This window comes from Taurulus bubalis, assembly GCF_910589615.1.
Source record: "Taurulus bubalis genome assembly, chromosome: 4".
In the NCBI taxonomy this organism is placed as follows: Eukaryota; Metazoa; Chordata; class Actinopteri; order Perciformes; family Cottidae; genus Taurulus; species Taurulus bubalis.
This window is the reverse complement of record NC_136592.1, coordinates 26,570,332-26,593,053: the sequence shown is the minus strand read 5'-3', so window position 1 is coordinate 26,593,053 and position 22,722 is coordinate 26,570,332. Positions and strand designations below refer to the sequence as shown.

General features: G+C 43.4%; 1 protein-coding gene across 1 annotated transcript in view; it reads right to left on the bottom strand.

The window, feature by feature from the left end:
* Window positions 1-22,722, bottom strand: part of LOC306735257 (protein kinase C-binding protein NELL1-like) — a gene marked incomplete at its 5' end in the record, with an annotated part of 216,717 nt that overhangs the window by 111,479 nt on the left and 82,516 nt on the right. Inside the window, 5 exon segments of the mRNA XM_079216712.1 lie at window positions 10,541-10,669; window positions 13,163-13,262; window positions 17,386-17,459; window positions 19,105-19,207; window positions 21,175-21,309. Of these exon segments, the coding sequence (XP_079072838.1) occupies window positions 10,541-10,669; window positions 13,163-13,262; window positions 17,386-17,459; window positions 19,105-19,207; window positions 21,175-21,309 (541 nt within the window).

Here is a 22,722-nt window from a genome sequence, read left to right as displayed (position 1 = left end):
CCCCCATCACAGAGTGCTGCCCAACATTTGGGAACTCCAAACTCCATCGCTTTTAAAATGAGAAGACCAGCTTGTCTGTAACTGTGAGATGAGAGTTCGGCCCAATCCCAATGTCACCCCTAAACCCTCAAACCTCAAACCCTCAGGTACTCACTGACGTCACCTGCTAAGTGGTTGAGTGTGAGAGGTTGTGAGGGCTTGAAATGTTGTAAACATGAATGGGACAGCACATTGCTGCAACATATCATGTGACAATGCCAACATAAAAAGAATGATATATTTTATACTTTGAACTCCCCGATTCAAACGTCTTCTAGGCTCTTTCCTCAGGAGATGAGACGTCATTTCTAATAAATAATAATATATAATAAATTATATATATATATATATAATGTTTGCTTCCATTCCTCTGATTTCATGTGTTTTTATATTTCATCTTTAATCCTGTTGTGTGACTGTTATTTATCGCGCTGAACACCCACGCGGGGTCCTCTTTGTTTACCTTTTTTTTACGTCTCCATTCTTCCATTGGTAACTGCGTGTTTAACGTCACATTGCAATGAATTGTGGGTAATTCCCCTGGGCAAAGTCGGCATCTAACGCTGACTTACGGAAAGGGTTCATAAAGGAAGGAATAGGAGGATAGTTGGCCTTAATGTGTGATAGAGAAGAAAAAAAGTTTATCACTTTGGGAATCTGATGACATTTCACAATATATAATGTAAAACATAGGGAATAGCACATTGTCCTGAATAGAACAGGACTTCAGGTAATCTGCATTCTCTCCCATTAAGCTACTTGGAGGAAATACGTTTTTTTTCAGGCTCGGGAGCCTTTTGGGCCCGATCCCAACGGGACTGAACATGTTAGCCCACGGAGCGGGCCGAGCAGCAGCCCACCAAGTCCTCTGGCTCGAGGATTACCACCCCAATCCCGTGCAGCTCAGAACTGGTCCGGAAATTTAATGGGGAAATAAGCGGGGATAAATAACCGTATGAGGGAACGAGTGCGAGGGAACGGAGCGATGCCAAGGACAGCGTTTGGCTGCATTGGAACACATGCAGTCAGTGCGGTGCAGATGGCAGAGATGGATGCCACCCAGAAGAGAGTTTGGGAAGTGGGAAACGGAGGGAGAGGACACACACACACACACCACTCTGTCACTCAGTGAAGTGACTGTAATTCATTACAGGTCTTTCGCTGACCTTTTACCAGAGTGCTCACCCACTGTGACTCCTGCAGACCTCTGCCAGCGGTACACTGTGGGCCGATTCAATCCAGCCGCTGCACACGGAGCAGCTCTCCTCACAGAGCTTGGCGAGCAGTTGTTGCTTTTACTTTCCAACACTGTGCTCTCTTTCATAGTCTCCGTTTGAGCAGTGAAAAGAGGGGGTTTCACCGTTATTTTTTTTCCCCGTCTGCCTGCTTGATCGTGAGCCAAAAAGCTTCTTTGTCACTTTTTTATTTAAGGAGGATTTTGCTTTATTTCAACGTTCATAAAAAAAATTAGCATTTTTGTAATGGATGTCAGTGAAAGATTCTCTGCATCAGACACACTGAAGGTCCCAGATCCGCAAGCCTTGAGAGCACGGGGTTTTTTATCTTTTTAAAATAAACTACAGGCATCACCCTGTCTTCCCGTGCATTTAGGCACTGGAGGTAAAGTTGAGGACTTCCAAGTTGATTACTAAACATGCACTTTGTCTGGGTGGACAAAACACACACTTTTATGAAGGGCACAGCTTACAGCAGGTTGTTGGCAGAGGCTTGCACTGCTGCCTTTTAGCCCGTCCTTGTCTTTATCTACCTTACCTACTGACCGACTGTCTGTCGTGGTCATTGTATCCCCGCCCGCCACCACTAACCCCAGCTCGACCCCCTTTTCCTAAAACAGACAGAACTGGGGAGGGGCGGCCCTGTTGCTCATTCGTTCCCTGTCATTACATCCTTGTTTTAACATGGTGGAGGCCGGGTTCCCACAGAGAACCTGATTGATTCACAGAAGTACAAACACAGCCAATTACTCTTTAACGCCACTGAGTGAGAGCCAATTTAGCCAGAGGCGTTTACCAATGCCATAAAAGACGGATGCGGACTGGCGCTCCCGTCATCACGGGCTGAATAAGAACTAATGAGGATGATCTAAACTGCTCCCAATCAAAAAGTCCCTTTTATTTTACGTCACATCCTCTCAGCGCACATCACATTACGTCATTACATCCATGGCAATGACTTGACACTGAAGTGGTCTGTGAACCAAAAGGAGGACAACCTCTTACAACACAGTATAGGTGTGTATTCCCATGTTTCTCCGGCTCCTGCTGTCGTTGTGTGTGACCAGACTCGGCAGGAAAAAGTAAGCAGAAGCTGTGAGTTTTAGCGGATTAGCTGTAGTATTGGGGCAGGTGCTGCACTTCTGGTGGAGACACATTGTGTTTCCCTGAGCTTATCTAAAAAAAACAGGAAGGACACACACACACACACACACACACACACACACACACACACACACACACACACACACACACACACACACCATCCTGCTGTGTAAGTCCTGCAGGTAGGCTCTGCCCTTGATTAGCTCAATTCCAACCTCTGTGGATATGATTCCTGCAAGTTTGCACTCCCAGGAATCTTTCTGTATTTCTGTCTCTTTGGAGCTGCTGCAACCTGCCATTACCGTGAATGTGACTGCCTGCCATTCCGTGTACTGGGCTGTCCCACCCAGAAGCCAAAACGGCCCATCTATCAGTTTATCTGAAAACAGCAACACGGAGAGACAAGATGGGTAAAATCCTTGACAAATAACTTCCTTAATCCCAGTTCATCAGTGCCGGGTGTGTGGGATATACAACGTTATCAGCCGTGAACATCTCGGCAAACGAGGCTCAGGACAAACTGGATGGGAACCATTTACTAAACCAGCAACCAAAGCCTCCAACAGGGAGCTGAGAATGACAATTACATATAAAAGAGGCAGTTCTCATAAATTACAAAAAAAATGTCCCTCCCCCCGCTGCTCCGGAGAAGGACAAGCTACCTAACAAGCTAACTAGCCAGAATGTGGGGGCTCTCAGCCCGGTGAGCTGTGACCACACTTTACTCTATAGACACTATTTGCACCAAAGTCATGGTAAATTACCAGTGAGTAGGAAAAGCTAGAGAGGAACTAAAAACTGCTGTGTTGTCAGTGGAGAAAGACTGAAGATCAGGGACATTATAAAGTGCATCCCGAGAGCCTGTTAGCTAAGGGGACACATCAGAGTCAGTCTCTGAACCCAGGGAGTTTGGCTGCTCTGGAGCTAAATAAAAGAGAGCTGAACAAACAGAAATAGCGGCTTAGGTTTCATGTGTCAGCCACACACTGGGCACTAATCGTGTTACCCATAGCAGAAAGAAAAAAAAACGTTGGTCTGGAGGCCAAATAAAACTGCAGAAGAATGCAGCCCTAGGCGGTCATTGACGGCAACGTGAACTGTTGAGGGAGTCATAGCCGTTGCATCAAATGCAAGTTAAATTAGGCCCAATTAGACTCAGTAACTCTGCAACTAGCGCTCCACACAAAACACGCAGCTGGCGGAGCGGTGAAACGAATCCACCTTGTCAAACAAGGCGAGTCAGTGTCTGAGTTGCCCAGAAGAAGCGGAGAAGTGTTACGGGGCACAGCGGGAGCTAATGCTGCCATGAACGTGGGTAGAGTGACCCGCGAGGGTTCCTAACAGCAAGAGAATTCTTCACAACAACCTCCTGAGACCATTTCTATGGAAATGCGCTTCATCTCGGCATATGTGAAAATACTTGACTCGACTCGAGTGTCTTATCTAACTGCTGTGACTTTTCCCTAATGCGCTCGCCCATAAACATTTCCAAGGACGCGTGGTGGTGGAGCCTTTAATTTGAAACATGGAGGAGAAAATAAGTGCACAGAAGAGGCACTTGAGAGGCTGTGACAAAAAAAAAAGAAGCTTCCTGTAGAGTGGAAGATCATTTGATTATATTGAGAGTACAAGGTCCATATAAAGCTGAGAACATGTGCAATGAAAGAAAGATATGCACCATCTATAGCACTTTAGACCCATGCTGGGATTTCACCCACCATGGAAAGTGTATATATACATAGTAAATATACAGAGCAGCCTCTGTGGTAACAAGCGCCATTTGGGAGGAGGGTCACTCCCTGTGGCACTCAAGCTCGGAAATAGGGAATTGTGTTGTTGTGTTGTTGTTGTCCTTCGCTGATGCAACTATTCTCAACATCAGCTGCTTTGGCTCTTTCGTTATTTTGGAGCTTCATTGTGCGAGGGCTCAACCTGATGTACTCTTTTTTTTTTTTTAAGGTTACGATTAACAAGCTGTCAGCAAAAGCAACAACAGCAGCAGCGGTAATGTGTGTGTCCTCTGGAGGCGAGAGATGATACAGTAGATCTGCCGGGACTCGAAGAATATGAGAATAACACTGACAGCACAAACACGAGCTGATGAGGATAATAAGCCCAAGTAAAGCTCATTAGCACTAACGTGAGAAATAACAATAATAGTGCAGCATCGGGTGGGGCGACACATTGAGCTGAAGATAGTACAACCTGTGAGTAATTAGAGATTTGTCACCGCGTTCACAGTCATCCTGTCTCACAGGATTTATCTGATTGCACATACAAGTTATTGACAGTCCTGTTTTAGCACATACTAATTAATGGGCTTAAAAAGCAACAATGATGGATTTTTTGTTAAAAAGCTGCGGCTCGACTTTAAAAAAGCAACATTACATTTGCGTCATCCAAAGAGCGATTGGAAATGTGTTGTGGAAAAACATACACGCTAAGCTATGAAAACGTGCCTTGTGATGTTGAGGAGTTCCACATTAGATAGATAGTAATTAGAGATTTGTCCTAATTAATGGGCTTACATAAATCTGCATAGATGCATTATGTATCATCTTTGAAAGCGAGAAAGTAAAATACACACGAACAACTGGCTTTTGTCTTTCGTGGCAAAAAAAATCGGCATTCATTCCCGGGACAAGTGACTATAGTCACAGGTGTTAATCAGCTCTGATCGGTAGGGATGGAAACATGACACCCAGGTACACAAGTTAAATTTCACCCATTTTACGACATGTGCGTTGTGATGCGCGTTGGAGTAAATATGTAATAAATACTTTTCCTGTGTTCAAAAAACCTGCATTTACATGGTTATTTTGGTGGAGCAAGGGTATACTGTATGTGTCAGCCCTGGGATTGACTAGCGACCTGTCCAGTTGTTCCAATACCAGTACCAGTATCCGAAATGCCTCCGATACACAGCCTAACATGCTGGATCGTGTATCGGAGGACGTGATTCTCACGTTATAAGATTGTTTACGTTACATCGATACATGTTTGTATATCTTGTGTATCGGATCGGTATACATCAACATGCAAGTTCAGGAATCAGAAAAGAAGAAATGTTTCCCATTATGTCATCTGGGACCCTCTCAAGGAGCGACTATAGCCATATGGATGTATCTAAAGGTCTTTCAGGTAACTCTTTCTGAAGGCCTTCAGTGTAAAACACTTATTCCATGCAGTCCATTAGGCCTATCGCACTTCATGTGTCCATGCTGTTGCAGAGCTCTGTTGGAGCCCTGTTGGAGCTTTTGAGTTGCTGAGTGCTGACAAGACCAATCAATAGCAACCACTGCCTTGTACCAGGCTTCTTCCTGGATTAAAAAGTATTTCCCCGAGCCAGACCGAGGAGGAGCCGCTACCTTAACATTGAGTGACGCCTCCACACCGGACTCATCTTTTAAGACCGTCGAGAAAGATGTCAGCTCTCATGCAGTGATACATCTTTGATGGAGTAAATAAAGACACAGGCCTGGATGGGCATGCTGGTGAGGCAAAGAACATCATTAGCGTGTGCTTATGTTCCTGTTTTTCCATGCGTGCATATTCTGCATATGCAGGCAAATTTCTCCTTTTGGACATGAGGCAGATGGCTTTAAATATTGACACATTATCTCGCTGTGTATACGAACGAGGCATGCATCATATGTGCTACAGCAGAGGGACACAATATGCTGCAGCTTCATTGACTTCTAGCGCTGGAGAAAAGCATGTTTCATCATAAATGACACTCCTTCTAAGTGACATAAATCAGTAAAGTTGGAGAATGGGCATCGTACACACACACACACACGCACACACACACACACACACACACACACAGACACACACACTGCTGGAAACAGCTCAGTGAACTGAACTACTTTTCTCAGTTGTGGATAAATGGCCAATTCTTCTGTAAAAAGTACATTTTCAAGAAAAAAATTAAAAAAGAATGATGGATTTTTTGTTAAAAAGCTGCGGCTTGACCTTAAAAAGCATTTGCATTTGCATCGTCCAAAGAGCGATTGGAAATGTGTTGAGGAAAAACATACACGCTAAGCTAAGCTATGAAAACGTGCCTTGTGATGTTGAGTTCCACATTAGATAGATAGATAGATACTTTATTCAATTTGTTTGAAGAAGCAGCAGGCAAGTTACAGAGTCAACATAAAAATATGAATTATGAAAATACTCAATATATACACAATACAATTAGTTCATAAACATTTGTGATTTTTCTAGTTTGAAAAACCCCTTCAGAAATACACCGTTAATGGCGAACAAAAGTCAAAACATGCTTTTTAATGGGGCGATTTAGATCAATACAACCTTTTACAACAGGTGGGGTACCTCATTCAAGTTAGGACACACTGGAGGACAATATCCCAGCTAAACATCCCACTAATAATCAGGTATTCAGTTTAAAGAGGGGAAGAGTACAACTGTGGCCCCATAAGGTGACTGAATGCCAGACTGAAGCCTCAAGCTGGGCTCTGTTTAAATCTGATGGTCCCTCCTCAAACAGCTCTCTGATTACAAGTAAATAATCTCATCCTCAATCATTCAGCTGCACAAAAAAACATTTATGAGGATATAATGGTCACATTTAATGGCAGCTTCGAGCCACAGCCAGACATAATCTCCAGTTTATAAATTCAATTGTTCGGTAAAACATATATTCTCAGACTGCTAGGCTTTGTTTATAACTTAAGTAAAACAAAAGGAGAGGATACCCGAGTCTGCTGCATAACACATGTTATCCTAAGCCAATTTAAGTTGGAGGTGAGAGTGGAGTCAAATATCACCATACTGTAGAGCGGGATTCTGGCTAATCCAGTCACAATAAAAGTGTGAGCTGCCTTAAGGGAGCGAACCCCGAACATGGATAATGCCGCCACAGCCAATAGAGCCGTGGCTGCCCAATTTACATAGTTGATTTAACAATCAGCGTTGCTCAGCCCCTCACTTCGAATGGCGTGGGACTGCCGTGGATTGGAGTGGAGCTCTGGGTAAACCTCTTTACCATACATATCAAACACAGAGGCAGCCAGACTGGAGGGCTTGTGACTACCCGGCTCTCTGCGTTTAGCGAGTTCAGGCTGTGGCTGCGGCCCAAAGACAACTGCACCGAGCAAATCCTTCAATCCGCCGACTACCGCGCCCAAGCTTCTTAATAAAATAAGGCCATTAGATCCATCACAAGTACTCCAGCACCCGCCGACTCTCAGCCAAGTCCAACAAGCAGCACGCTTGTTGGAAGCACCCAGCCACTCTTAGGCTAGTTACACCAAAACGGGTTGAATTCTAATCTGAATTTAGCAAAACTAAGTTTAAAATGAGTAAATCTAGATTTAAAATAAAGCAGAGCTAATCTCTGTTTAGTCAATCCAAGTTTATGGATTATAGTTTAAACAATATGAAGATGATTGCTTACCCAAATTAAAATGTGAGACCGAGTATGTATTTGTCAACTTTCGGCTGTTGTGTATTCCTCAACAAACGTTAAATTGTTTGCTAGCTTGCAGGCTAACTAGCTAGCTAGCAAGTCTGTGTGTTAGCCGAACGTTACACATGATGGATCGACAGAGAAACTCTAATTCGTCCTCTTTTGAGATAAACTTGTTGACTGAATTAATGTTGCAATATGCCGAAATAATAGAGGATATAAAAAAAAACAGATAACAGCACAAAAAGGAGAAATGAGACGGTTGGTCAAATCGTTCTGCTCCATAACAGTCCTTGCTGGACCCATATCTTGGGAGAAATCATTGAACTCAATTTGGTTGTCTATTAACTTTTTGCAAGGACTTGATTGTTTTGCTCAAACCATCTCAAAAAGACAGCCCCAATAAAGCACCTCAAGTTTTAGGGAGTTTAAAGGGTTGTTTTGACAGAATTAAATATAATCTAGTGCATCATTTTGTGTAAAAACTAAACTGATGTTTAAAAATTAAATTAATTAAGTTTTACAGTTTGGTGCAACCTGATTTAAGGTTAAACCATGATTTAAATCAGGTAAAAAAAATATGTTAAAACTCAAAAAGGTGGTTTTCCAATAAAAGTGAGGCAGAAACTACTGGTAAAAAAAATAGATACTCTAGATTAAATTAGAAAATAGTTCTGTAAAATGATGGGCTGAACATTTATCCCCAACTCTATAGATCTGGATTCAAAAATCAAAATCACATTATCATTTCAGGGTTTTATTTTCCGACAACAGATTATTTTCTACATCTGCCTGTGAAGTATTGATTAAATTGCATCCCATTTATCCGTCCAAGCAACTTTAAATAGTGCATGCAGCCGTCAGAGGAGAGAGCTAGAGCTAAAAACCTCACAACTGCATTATCACTAAATGATATTGAAACTCTGACAAGTTTATAAATGATTAAATGAAATAATGGCTGGAAATCTATTTAAAACTCAATGGTACCCTTTGGAAAATGGCCAGCAGGAATGTTAAATACCATTAGTGGACTAAACATGCAAAGCTCCTTGAACTAGAGGTTCTCGGGTAATTTAATGAAACTATTTGAGTCGCTGAAATTTAATCTACCCTTAACCCTTCCTCAGTGTGCAAAATACCCGGTAGCAATAATGGAGGATACCCCTACGTGGTCCTGCTGTGTGATGCGGATGTCGGACAGACTCGATGGGCAATAAAGCCCTCCAAGATTTCATGGATGCAAGCCGATGCAATCGTTGATAATAAGGCCAATTCACACGACTTCGAAACCATTCAACAACTGTGCCCTGCAATAGAATCCACCCTGACATTTGTATTCAAATGTATTCAATACATTCTATCTCACCATGAAAATATTCACTGCTTCTCCGGTTGCACATGGTAAATGGACTATACTTGTAAAACGCTTTTCTAGTCGACCGACCACAGTACTTGTCATCATTCACACCCATTCATATACTGATGGCAGGGGTTACCATGCAAGGTGCCACCTGCCATCAGGACTATCTGACCATTCATACAACATTCACACACACACCGTAGGGACAGCCTACATCCGGGGATCGAACCTCCGATCTTTGGATTGAAGGACGACCCTGCTCTACCACTGAGTCACGTAGCGTCAGGTTTTTAAAACTACACAACGACGCCTGTCTGTGTTTTGCAGTTTTAGTGATGAACAGGCTACTGCCAGGAATAGTGCGCTTTTAAAAGACGTTTTTAGTGACAAATGCAAGTGATAAATATTTTTTTTTAAGATCTTTCCAGAAAGTGTAGATTTTGAGGCTTTCTGGAGTGTTCCACAGATCTTGCACGTTTCTCAAATGTGATTTGTCTCATTACTGACGCCATATTAAAAGGTGCAGGTCGCTTGACCACGGTGCTTTCTCAGATCAATCCTTGTTCTCCTTAGCCAGTCGCCAACACGTCATACACTCATTGTGTGTTCATGTCAGGTCATTAGAAATCTCAGTCTGTGGCCCACAGCCAGCATAAACGTGCTCATGAAAGAAAACCATGAATTCAAAGCCCACACACTGCCAGCTATGGATGCTTTACTCCGACACACACACACACACACACACGACAAAGAGAACAAAAAGAGCCGAAGTACGGCTACATTTTACTCCAGTAGATGCCGAGGACTCTCGTTGTCACAAATGCAATAAAACCTTCACAAGAAAAGGAGGAAACAGCAGCGATTTATCACAACATTTAGCCAACAAGCAGAACATCAATCTGCCGAAATTCAGAGTTTACGACCATTAGTCGAGCAGACGTCCGTCCCCGTCCACCGCAAGCGACGTCAGCGATGCCATACGGAGTTTGATCATAAGAACAGACTAATAAACGAAAGCTAATCCCTTCGTTAATTGTTTCGCTGCGACTGTATTTGAAAGATTTTGCAACATATTGTGTTGCTGCTCAAGAAAGACTATTTGTTTAAATCCAAGAATAATGAAGCAATGTCCCTTCTTTTCTGAAACAAGAGTCTTTTTTTTCCTCACAAAATAAATCAAAAAGAACCAACAAGAGTATCGATAATGAAGCAAACCGATAAGCATGAAGCATGAGTGCACTAGTGTCAATAAAATCCAAACGGTACCCATCCCTACATCCAGCCATACTGTTTTAACATCCTGATGTAATGGAGGATATGGTCACATGAGCCACGGCTCAGCCTGAGCTTGGAAAAGTAGAGTCCTACCTTGACAGTAAGTAGAGTCCCCGTGGATGGAGGCATAGCCGCCCTTGCACTCGCACTCCGCTTTAGTATTCCGGTTTTTACACTCAGAGTTTTCGCCACAAATGAGTCCCTCTGCGCAGAAGTCATAACCTGGAAGAGAGGGACAAAGGAGGCCTCAATTTACTTTGGACCGTACACAGAGATCAAAGCAGACAAAAGCATGAATACTGTGGATGACGAGGAGCCCGGCGTATAAAGTTTATGACTGCGGTACATTTTTGGTGCAATATAAAACTGTTTGGCTCTCATGACGGCATGCACACACTCAAACAATACCCCCCAAAAAAAGCACAGACCCTAACCCATAATGATGCTGCTCCTCCAACACAGAGGTTTCAAAATAAGAGTGAACAGCAAAATGGCATACAACAATTATCTCTCGACTAATAAAATGCTTAATTGGCTACTTCTGAGTGCAACAGGGAACTAAAAAGCTCTCTTGCGGAGAATGTGTTATTGAACAGTGGTTTGAGAGGCTTTCTGTGGACATTTCCATTTAGTTCTGACACTTTCTTTTCGGTGACACCATGAGTCCCATTTTGAATCCGAGATGAATCCGGCTGCCACCTTCCGAAATGAAGCAAGCCACACACTGCGCTATTCAGAAGCCACGTTTCAAGGTCACGGGGGATAAGTGTTTTCTTCTATGGAAGTCAGCCGTGCAGGAGACACTAGTGCAGTGACAAGATCCGAATCCCTCACTGGCTTCCCACCTGTTATTATTATCTATCGGAAAACACATGGCACCGCTGCCGGGATTAAAACCCTGATCGGCCGCGGTGGGGGGGATTGGAACTTTAACCCCCTGTGTTAAACACTTCTTGTGTGCCAGACTGAGACGGAGATCCTGCACGTGTGCAGAAATGTGACATGGCAGATAGACGGATGTTCTGAGATCCAGCCTGACAGATAAGGAAGCGGGCCGACGGACAGACAGCGAGGTGATTGCCTGCTGCTCAGTAAGTATGAGCTGATGTCGCCCATCATGTCCCGTAATGAAAGACACACTGGCAGCACATAAAAGCCCCGAGAGGCAGGGGGCCTGGGGAGCCATTACTGGAGGAAAGAGCTGTGACTGCATTCTGCTTCCTCCGCCATCTACAGCCCCCCACCCCGAAATGTGTAAACATATAATAAGGGCCGATCCCACAAGGAGTAACACGCATTTTAGGGCTGCACAAATAATCAAATATTTATTGCGATTCCCACGATTAACTGGACACGGTCGTATCGACGTTTTTTTTTTTTTTTTAAACGCTTCGCCCCATATCGAATCAAGCGCTCCCTAAACTAAAACAGCCAGCCCGGAGGCCGTCATGCGCGCACACTATGCAGTGGCAGCCTCTGGAAGAAAAAAAAAACGTTACAGAATGTTGCAGCTGCAGAGTAATATTCTGTGTATTGCTTGTTCGTACCACAGCAGGGGCCAGACCCGAAGACTTCTGTGAAATCTTTCTCGTTTTTCTATTTCAGTAAAAGCAGAGGGGCATAAAACACTCTGTGGCAAATTGTGTATTTACCAATTTAACAGAGGACTTAACGCACAAGTAAATATCAGACTAGTGGCAAAGCGCTGAGTCACACAGCGGAGGAGAGGTCTGGAGATGATTAGGAAATAATGACCCGCTCTGAGTTTTAGCAATCGCGGGTGTGTGTGTGTGTGTGTGTGTGTGTGTGTGTGTGTATGAGAGACAGAGAGAGGGCTGTCGAGAAAAGACACTGTGACTATCAATCTTTAATAGTTAGCTCTTACTGTGTAAACTCTCCTCTGGCCTACACGTCTGTCCTCTCCCTGCCGTCCTTTCCTCTATACTTCACACATTTATTCTCTCTTCTCTCTCTCTCTCTCTTTCAGTCTTATTATTTCTCTATTCTCATCCCGCTCTGCTTCACTTCTCTTTATCTTTCCTCTCCTGGCCTCTCTCATCGTTCTCATTTCCTTTGCTCCTCTCTCAACATGACGTCAATCGTCGTATTCTCTCCTCACCTTTCTTATCGCCTTCCTCTCCTCTCATGTTCTCTACACTCGTTGCCTTTCCTCTCCTCTCGTCCTCGTATCCTTCCTTTACAACACAGCAGGTACGATAGGTGATATCTCCTTCCCTCTCCTTGAATGAACCTTTCATCCTCTTTCTCTCCTTCCCTTTCCTGTCTTCTCCTTGCCTTCTCTTTTACACACTATTCATCTTCCTTCCCTCTAAATACAGCGAGTCTGAGGCACGCTGCTTATCTTACGTAAATGAGAGCCCAATTTTCTTCGCTCAGAACCTGCCCCGGGTTTCTTTCATAATGGCTCTATAGCCGACAGCCTCCTACAGTTTGTTTATTCAATGTATTTACTGAATTACCCGTGGCTATTTACCCTGTAGTAGCTCCCTGCCAAAGCAGCGGGGTTCAGGCAAATTGGCATAGCAGGTGCTCTATAGCAGACAGACCAATCTGCTCCGATAGGTATACCGGCCCAGAAGCACTCTCACTCGGTGGAAAGCCAGAATCATCAACCAGCAGACTGGTTATGTTTGCCTTTCGCAGCGGCGGGTGGGGATTGGTGCGTGCACGTCCAAGGAAAGAAGGGAGACATACCTCTGCAAACATTGCAGCACCTGCCATCTGGTAGGATCTGTTCGCCGACGGTGCAGTTGAGCTCCGTACAAGTCTCTGTGACTTTCACCATCAAGCCATTCTGGAAGGACAGGACGGAGGAAAAACAGCCCAATTTCAACGCTCGGGGTAAAATGTGTGACAAGATTTTCACCAGAACAATTGCACCATTTGATGGGAATAATGACACAGTCTGATCTGTTACAGGTCCAGGGCTCAAACTGGGAAGCTTCCCACCGCAAGCCCACTTATTTAACCTTTTTTGTGGTATGTTTGTTTAAATATAAAAAATACAGGCGTTTTTACTCCAGGGGTCCGCTGATAACGTCTTGTTAAGAAACATTGACTTTAAGCCTCTTGCATTATGTGGTTGCTTGTAAATACTTGTGTAGCGCTTTTCTAGACCACTCAAAGCACATTAACATTACATGACATCATTCACCCGTAAAAAAAAAAGTTAAAAAAAATGCTGTTTTTGTTTTAACCGTAGACAAGCAGTTTTGTTGCCTAACCAGTCGTTTCACAACTTTCACCACAAAACGCTTTGCATTTCCTCAACGTGATACGGAGGCTCATATGAAACAGATTTATAAAACATATTTTTGAGACAAAAACATTGGTTTGCAGAAACGTACAGTGCCAACTTTTTGTATTCTGGTGACGGGGAGGATGTTGTTTTTTTTTGGAACATGTCATGCCCTTTTCATATATTCCATGCACTTTTCACCCACCGCGAAGATGTCCGCACGAATATGTCAAATATATATATATATATGTATGTATGTATATTTGACTTGAATTATCATTGGCACAAAATTAATGAATGTTTTATACATTCATATAATCTGTGCCAATGATAATTCAAGTAAAATATACACAGTATACTGTATATATGATATTTGACTTGAATGATATTTGACTTGATAATTCAAAACTTAATCTGAATAATTTGAAGAACACCAACCACCAATCTTTTCGTAAGCATGATGTTTTCCCTGCTCCCCATCTGTCACACGCAGGCGACACTCCCTTGGGGCGACCGCGGCTCAGTGGTCGAGCGGGTCGTCGTTCAATCAGAAAATTAGTGTGTGGGTGGGTGCATAACATTTAATGTAAAAGCACTTTGAGTGGTTGAGAGAATAGAAAAAGCTCTACTCAAGCCTGTGTCATTCTATAACTCAGTGGTTCCCAACCTCTTACCTTAATGGACACCTTTTCTATTATTCGGTCAATTGACGGCCCCCCACTAAGGGACATATTTCATGGATATTTCATATTATATTCAATGCATGACAATAATAGCACAGAACAACTGATAAACTGTACAATTAACAGATGCAGATTATTTCCTGTTGATTATTTCTTGTCAATATTGCATTAGAGATGAGTTTTCCTGTACATTTTCTAACAATTTTTTATACAATTCTCTGTCTGTATTATGTCTTTTTTTTTTTTTTTTTTTTTACAATCCTACAGACATTTTTGTTAAAATCAGCATTTTTTTTCTCTCCCCAATGCTTGGCCATTGTTCTATTAGCTCTTTGATTGTTTAAACTGTGTACTTTTCCAATGAGGCTGACAGACAGAAGGTCCTGTGAATATAATGTAGCTCTTTCCGAATTTCCATTCTCACAAACACTAGAGACCCAGGAAGCTCTGCAGTGTTTAAAACCAGCCTCAAGCTTTGGCTCAAGTCAGCACCAATGATTGTCTTTTATTTATCCAACTGATTATATTCAACATCTCACGTTGATGGACCTTTATGCATTGTACTTGTTTTAAGCAATGTATTTGTTGTAATGCGTTTTATCTTTTGTCTACCTGCCCAGCTACAACAGATGCAATATTAATATAAGAGTCAGATTCTACCAGTTCAACCTTCGTTCATATAAATAATGTAATGTAACCAAGTCCTCCTCTTTTTTTTAAAGAATGACATCAAATTCTGATGATTGTGTCTGTAGCAAGTCACATAATGGCCCATACTTGTTATAATTGTTAAATATCAAACCTTCATGTTTTACAACCCTGCAAATGTAACCTTGTTTATTATGTTTAGTCTATTAAATATTTCCAGCTCTCTGACCTGTCATAAAGGCCTGCGGGTAGAGCTACATTATGCCAGTTTCAACCTTACAATTTGAACGTAACAAAAGTGGAGAATGACATCGCCTTTGAAATGTATGAAGCAACAACGGGGGAAGGTAAAACAAAAAAGACGTTTCAAGATGTTGAAATGAGAGTACTCTCAGATATCCCTGACTCAAGGACACTGCCATGACAACAAAGACGGTGAGGCTGTATACGCCGCTCACATTCAAGAGGAGGGCATGAACACAGATAGCAGGTGAGGTACAGATAGGCGCCATAAAAGACGGGAAACAAAAAGGGAGATCGAACACTGTGTCATCTTCCCCCTGGTGCCTTTAAAACAAACAGTCTGGCTGCTGCGTGGGGACCAGACCTCTCAAGGTCGAAGGTATCGACTCAAATCCTCCTTCAGTTCAACCTCCTCCAATGTCGCGCCATTCTAGGAACCGTGTTAACCGTTTCCCAGTGTCATCTTTTCATAGTATCGCCTGAGCATTTTATCAGTGAGAGCAACGAACTCTTTGTTTTGGTTTGAAGGCCTGCACAGTCCACTCATCAAGGCTTTTCAGAAACTCACGTACGCTATCTGTGCAGCGCCAGACAGCAGGTAGATAAGAGTTAGCTAAAGACACACCAATGCTGAGCTGAGAGGAGAGTAAAGACATACTTAATAATGCTATGGTTATTCATGCAAATAGCTTGTTTTGTCTGAAAACCTTATAATGATGTAAAAACATACTGCAGCTACCTCCTCACAGTCAAAATGCGGTTTACAGCCGTGTCCGTCCAAGATCACTAAAACTGCATCCAGTCAGACATATTGTGCCAACACATTTTGAAGAAATTCCCTCCAGGCGTTCCTAAAATATCACGTTCACAATAATGTGACAGACGTGCGGTCACGGTAACCTTGACCTTTGACCACCGAATTCGAACCAGTTCATCCAAGAGTCCGAGCGGAAGAAATTCCCTCTAGGCGTTCCTGAGGTATCGCGTTCGCGAGAATGGAACCAAGTACGAACAGACAACCCGTAACAAAACACGTAAACATTCGAAAAGAGTTGTCAATACATGCCTGATTAACTGCAGGATCAACTTATCAACTCATCGTTTCAGTACTAGCATTAATATTCGCCCATGTCAGGCAGCCATGATGGCATCGCTAACGCCATTGAGTGAAGGAAAACACAGCGTTGTTTTTTTTTTGGGTGACAATTTGAGCTGCTGAGTGTCACTCATCCGTACAGATGGCGCCGCATTGAGGGTGTCGCATGTTGTCCAGATGATAGAGCCCCTTGAGGCAAACCTGTCATTTGTGGTGTAGGGCTATATAATCAAAATCGACTTGACACACCACCGACCGCCCCTCTCTCTTACTCGCTCAACATGTCAAGGCGTATGTTCATCGATGCTTCCCCCACTTCCCACTGCCGTGATGGTAAAGGGGACAGCTACATGGGCCGACGTGGAGAAACAACGTGGATTCGTGGGCGGTCGTGGATTAAACTCTGACAAAAGAGACCCCCTGAACGCCTCAGAATAGAACTTTCTCAAAGCACCCAGAGATTGGTCACAAGCAGGGTTTAACTCTCTGGGTAAAGGTTGGCAGTAATTGCTCAAAATAATGATGTTTTGAGTTGCCTGAAGGTAAATAATAAGTTCAGCAATTCACTGTGCGACACTTTGGAAGCAATTACATGCAAAAAAACCCGCAAATTTTTCCCCTTAAAGAGCGTCTTTAAAGATAAGTGGCTCCTCAGTGAAGAAAGCTCACCTCTGTTCAATGGTGAACTGGAATAATGACTCTAATTATAATCCACGCGGTGATGAAGATTCTTTTCAAATCAGGCCTTTGTGTTGCTGTGTTTCATATTCTTTCTAATTACCCGGTTCTCTCCATTAGAGAGAAGGGAAAAAGGTAGATTGAACAGATTGGGGGACGGAGGGAAAACTAATATGGCCCACTGGCTAATTGAATAACACACACCGAGCGGTCCGCCACGCATACTCATGACGCATTTAGGCTGAAAGAGAAGTCCTGCATGGTATATTCTATTGCAGAATGGAGGCCAGATGCTGGTGAAAGAACTGCCCCCTAAGATGATAAACGTTACCTTGCATTCCCTGCAGCTCCTGGATAGAAAGCGCTGGCCTTCGGAAAAGGTCTGGCCCATGTAGGTGCATTTCGCTGTGGGCACAAAGACACAACTGCTTGAGTATCACAGGTAAGTACAGTAACTGTGAAAAATAAGTATTACTCAAGACAGTATCGGGTCCTGTGGTGCTCCTAAAAGAAGAGAAGCGCTTGGGGAATAAAAACAGACAAAGTTCCCCGCCTGAAGTTCTGCATAGTTAATTCTGTCAGAAGCAAAGTTGTTCATGGCTTGTGTGCATAAGCGAAGAGGAAATGTAACGGCGCATTAAGAATACAACAGAGGAGAGAGCCTTCTGCATAATCCTCCGGCGGTGAAGCAGAAATAGAAAATGAAGCACATGATACGAAGTCCTCCTCTCCAGGGGGGGCGGGGCCGCGCGGCGCTCAGTCGCAGCTCTGGACCGCTGCTCCCTCGTCCGTCTGTGCCAAAGCTCTGATGTTCACAGGGGAGGAAGAGGAGGAAGGAGCAGCGAGTGGAGGGAGGGAGGCAGAAGAGGAGGGCTAGAATTATTCAAAGAGGAACTCTCCTCCAGGGATTCAGTGTTTTTGCAGGATAGCGAGAGAAACGCGGTCGTCTGTGGGCCTGCGAGCCACTGCCAGACCCCTGTGTGCTTTATACTCGAAATAGAGCTTCCTATTCAGCGTCCATGAAAACCACTGGGATCTCTGCTCTTTCAGATAGTTTATACTGGTTTCGTTGTGCCAGCAGAGCATCAAAAAGGATGTGAAGCAAACACGCTGAGCGACGCACGGAGGACCGTCAAAAACAACAGCAGTGGCGCTTTGTTCATATACAACCTATGTTTATGTTCATATTCATGAATCCCTACCTTCAAACGTTTGTGTTTGGGCAAATAATGACCGTCACCTCTCACTAGCAGAGAACAGGGAGTGTGACACTGGTACACTGCCGTAAAACGACCCAGATAGGACTTTGGCTCTTGTCTTTTTGGTTCCAGAAATCAAATTAAAAACATCCTCCTCCAAAATCTGGAAATATACGGTACGTCGTTTCTACATGTGGAGAAAATCAAAGCGCGCTACCTTTAGCTATGATCAAATATCGCCGCTTGAGGAAGAGTTTTAGCAAATTGTCAATTATTCACGCTTATGTCACACATTTAAGTGTCATTACCTTGACATATTACTTCACCATCCAATTAAAAAGGATATCAACAATCCTCAAAGGATAACTTCAGTATTTCTCAAGCCGGACCTTATTTGCCCACGTTTTCTCATCTAACTGACAGCGATTCGAAAAATGTAAAATGTACACCTGCAACGTAATCCTGTAACCGGGGCAAGCTGGCACCATCATTTACGTCCAATAAGAGTGCTTGTTTTGTTTTTGAGTGTTATTTTAAGCGTCAGGCATTGTGGAAAGAGTCTCCATTGACATGTATAGATAAAACCAAAAATGATTATAGAGAAGAACGGATTTTCAAGAAAGCAGCTTCGGAGAGATGACATCATTCTTAGCTCTATGCTGGTTTGAGAGACAGAATATGAGTAGTAGATCTACAAGGTATAGGCTGAGCAACACGGACGGTGGATTTTTTTCCCGCTTCTGAGAAGTCTTTAGCAGCGGCCGTGACTTGATTTGCGAAAGGTATTTTTGTTCGAGAGCTGATGGACATTTTCACAGATTGATCTCAACACGTGTGCTGCTGATACTCACGTCTGCATTTCTTGCAGCAGGTCCCATCAACGTGTACGGGCAGCGAGTCCTCTGAGCAGTTAGCTGGAGGACAGAATATCCTGCGACACTCCACCACGCCATTCTGGAAGAAACATCCGGAGCAGAACGCCAACGCTCATGTGAACACTCGGCTTTTTGCCTGTAGCACCGCTAAAATAAATCAGCACGTTGCCTGCTTCTTTTTTATGTCTCAATTTACACTTGCTCAATCATTCATGGAATTGGATATCTTTATCTGGGAAAAATAAAATGTTCCCCATTACCCAGCAAAGAGTTAATTCAATACCGCTTACATTACAGCTCAACCCTGAGCGGAGAATGCTTTTAATGTCAGCGCCATGCAAACTAACCAAAAACTGTTCAGAATCCCACCTTCAAGACTGCAATCTAAAGCTGAAAGCTATCATATTTAGGAATAATAATAAAAAAAACGTATAATGTCATATAATCAGATAAGAGATTCATCAACGAGCGCAGGATGGCGGGTTTTGAAACCGAGCGGCCTGCTGATAGCAGGTGGTTATTCGGGCCCTGAAGGGCTGCCTTCATTTTTTTTTTTGGGCCGATATCTCTCTGTCTGCGAGCGCCTCCTCATTTCATGAGTCATCGAAAATGGTTCCCCCGGGACGCCGCGGTTATCAGTTAATGGCATGTCCGCGGGAGGAAATCGGACCGACTAAACTCCACCCCGTGCTTGATGTGCAATGATGCAGCAAGTCTAATTCCCCGGGGCCCCGGGATGGCCTGATTCAACACATTTCAAAGTCTGGCTCCCGCAGTATGCATGAGTGCAGGCAGGGAGGCGCTTGTTAGGAGGCGGGCAGGAGGCAGGGAGACACGATGCTGGGGCCGGCAGCGAGGGAGGTCTGACGGGAAGACAAGTTAAAGAAGCTAAGTGTTGACAGTGGAGGACATAAAAGTTGTAGAGACTTCCGAAAGGAACAAAATAATAATAAAAAAAACGACCCTCAGATCCCTTTATGTATCAACAATCTGTGACGCTGAAGGTGTTTCAGAGGTTATGTTGTTATAAATCCTTATGTTTGCCATTTTTGGTGTACCTCAAACCTCTAGCTTCATCTTATAGTTGCCTATTATGTCTTGAAAGTCTTATTTTGTTTTAAAAGGTTGTAAATGCATTTGGGTGATACTATTGGGGCACTTTGGTTGTTCACAGACTATTCACGTGTGGCCAGGGGACTTTTATTCCCCGTCTGTCTTTCGCCTGATTTCCTGTCATCTTTCTACTGTAAAAGGCAAGAATGCTTCAAGAAATACTTATAAATGATTAAGCCACTCTCAGACAGTGACGAATGAGATGATTTCAATATTCTTAAAGCTACTTAAAGGGGGAATAAATGGACTTCGCTGTGTTTACCCCATTTAATGTTTTTTTGGGGGGGGTTTTAAGTCGTTACTGGTTAAATTACTGCTAAAAAAAATAATATCCAGTTTTCTGACATTAACATATTTAACACTAGATAAATTGTAAGCCTAGAAAATTCTCCACATGGTCCCAGTCAGCTGACTTTAGCTGCCTTTTCCTTTCACGCCACACAAGCTTGGAACGCACACTTCCATCTCAACCCTCTCCTAACATATTTATCTGTGATGACTGAACAATTTAGTTGCTCTCAACAAGTGCCCTGAATTCAGCCTATGATTCCTGAATGATTGGTTGCCTGTTGTTTGTTTTACTTGCTGCCCCTCTTGACCAGGACTCTTTGGCAGAAGAGATGTTGCATCTCAATTGGACCGCATCTGGTCAACAGGTCAGAATCATTTTCTTACAGCTGCCAATTTTGGTTGTTGTTAATTTCCACACAAGGACATGCATGTATTGCACGTGTCTCAATTCAGGGACAGAGGCCCTTCCCTCCTGTGTTGCTCTTTCTGAGATTTCTTACATTTTTCTATTAAAAAGATTGGTTTTGTTCTGAATCAAGGGCCTCAGAGGCAGGTATGCTGTTTAGATTGTAAAGTCTCCCTGAGGCACATTTGTGATTTTCGCCTCCGTCTTTGATGGTGTGGGATGAAGGTGACACTCACCTTACATGCACAGTTCCTGCAGTTCTCCGGCTCCACCCACAGCTCCTTGTCCCGGTAGACCACGCTGTTGGCGCTGCAGGTCCTCTCGCAGTGACAGCCCTCCAATTGGGTCAGCCGGGACTCCGCGTAGTTCAACTGAGGACGAGCACAGAATCAGCAGTCGCAAAAACAAATCGGAAGTCTCAGTGTAGGGTGAACCTCTACACACACACACACACACACACACACACCGCCCCCAGCGTACCCCGGTCCGTTCTCACTGAGGGCTGCTCCGCTGGGAGGCGCTCATTAGAAGGGCACAGAATAATAAGTGATCACCATTCAGCTCACGCTGCAGACCTCAGGCTATAATCTACTGAGAAATGACAGACAGGACTGACAGCCACGATCCTGCCTCACTCCCCTTTTACTCGCACACACTGATCTGCTCTTCCTCGTCGGCTTATTTCACGCCCAACACTCTCGGCGGTTGTCTCAACAGAAAGTGATGCATCTTTGACTGACAAAAGCGTCACGGGGTGGGGCACAAAGTGTAGGCCGCACAAACCAGGATTAACTTTAAAATCAGGATTTAACAAACGTGTCTCTTAGAAATTCTGTTCATATATTACTAATTTGTCATAAATTGCAATTATTGCCCAGTGTGTTTTGACACGTAATTGCTGGCTGGATCATTTATCGTTTCTTCCAGTGAGGAAAGACCTACGTAGCTATTTTTTGTGCAACAATTGATATTGTATTGCCAGAGTTTATATTGTAGGAAAAACTCATTCAATATGGTGACAGTCAAGTTTTGGAGATTATGTCAAGAATTAACATTTTGTGATTTGCAAAAACAAAATGATGACCTGATTTGGTTGATAAAACAAAGATAAGCGAAGTGGTCCTCTCCAAATGTGTTTCCCGTTGTATATATGCTGAATGTAATTTCGAGGAGAAGGAGTTGGATTTGTTCACAAGGCCTGTTGCTCCACATTTAAAGCTCAAACTGGAAGAGTTCATGTTCATATTTTAGCAAAGGAGATTATTCGTCAATAACCTGGCATCTTGTTGATCCAAAACTCAATGTAAACGGTGGTTTGTTTTCCTAGTATCATTTCAAGTAACCACATGTCAATCTATAATAAATCTATAATACTTTTTTTTTCAGCCCACTGCATCCATCAAAGGCTCCTACTCAAGGCCAAGCCGGCTGGTTACACACAAACAGCAGTTCACACGTAAGTTAATATATCTATTAAAATACAAGTACTGTCTGACCCACGCGTTTATACAATCAGAGTCCTGTTTGAAGGGTAGAAAGGTGGGGGAATTCAAAGGTCCGATTGATTCGTGCAGCGTGGGTCAACTCAGAAATTGCAGGCCTAAGACACTAAAGGCTGCGCTGCCTCCGCCTCCTCTGCTCCTCGGAGACCTGCTCAGGCCACAGAGTCAGAAGGAGAGGGCTCGAAATGATAAGAGGCAGGGAAAAAATAAATGAAAAAATAAATAAATAAAAAAAGAGGAAATTGCTGGATGTCACTTAGGCTTTTAACGTCATCTGGAAGA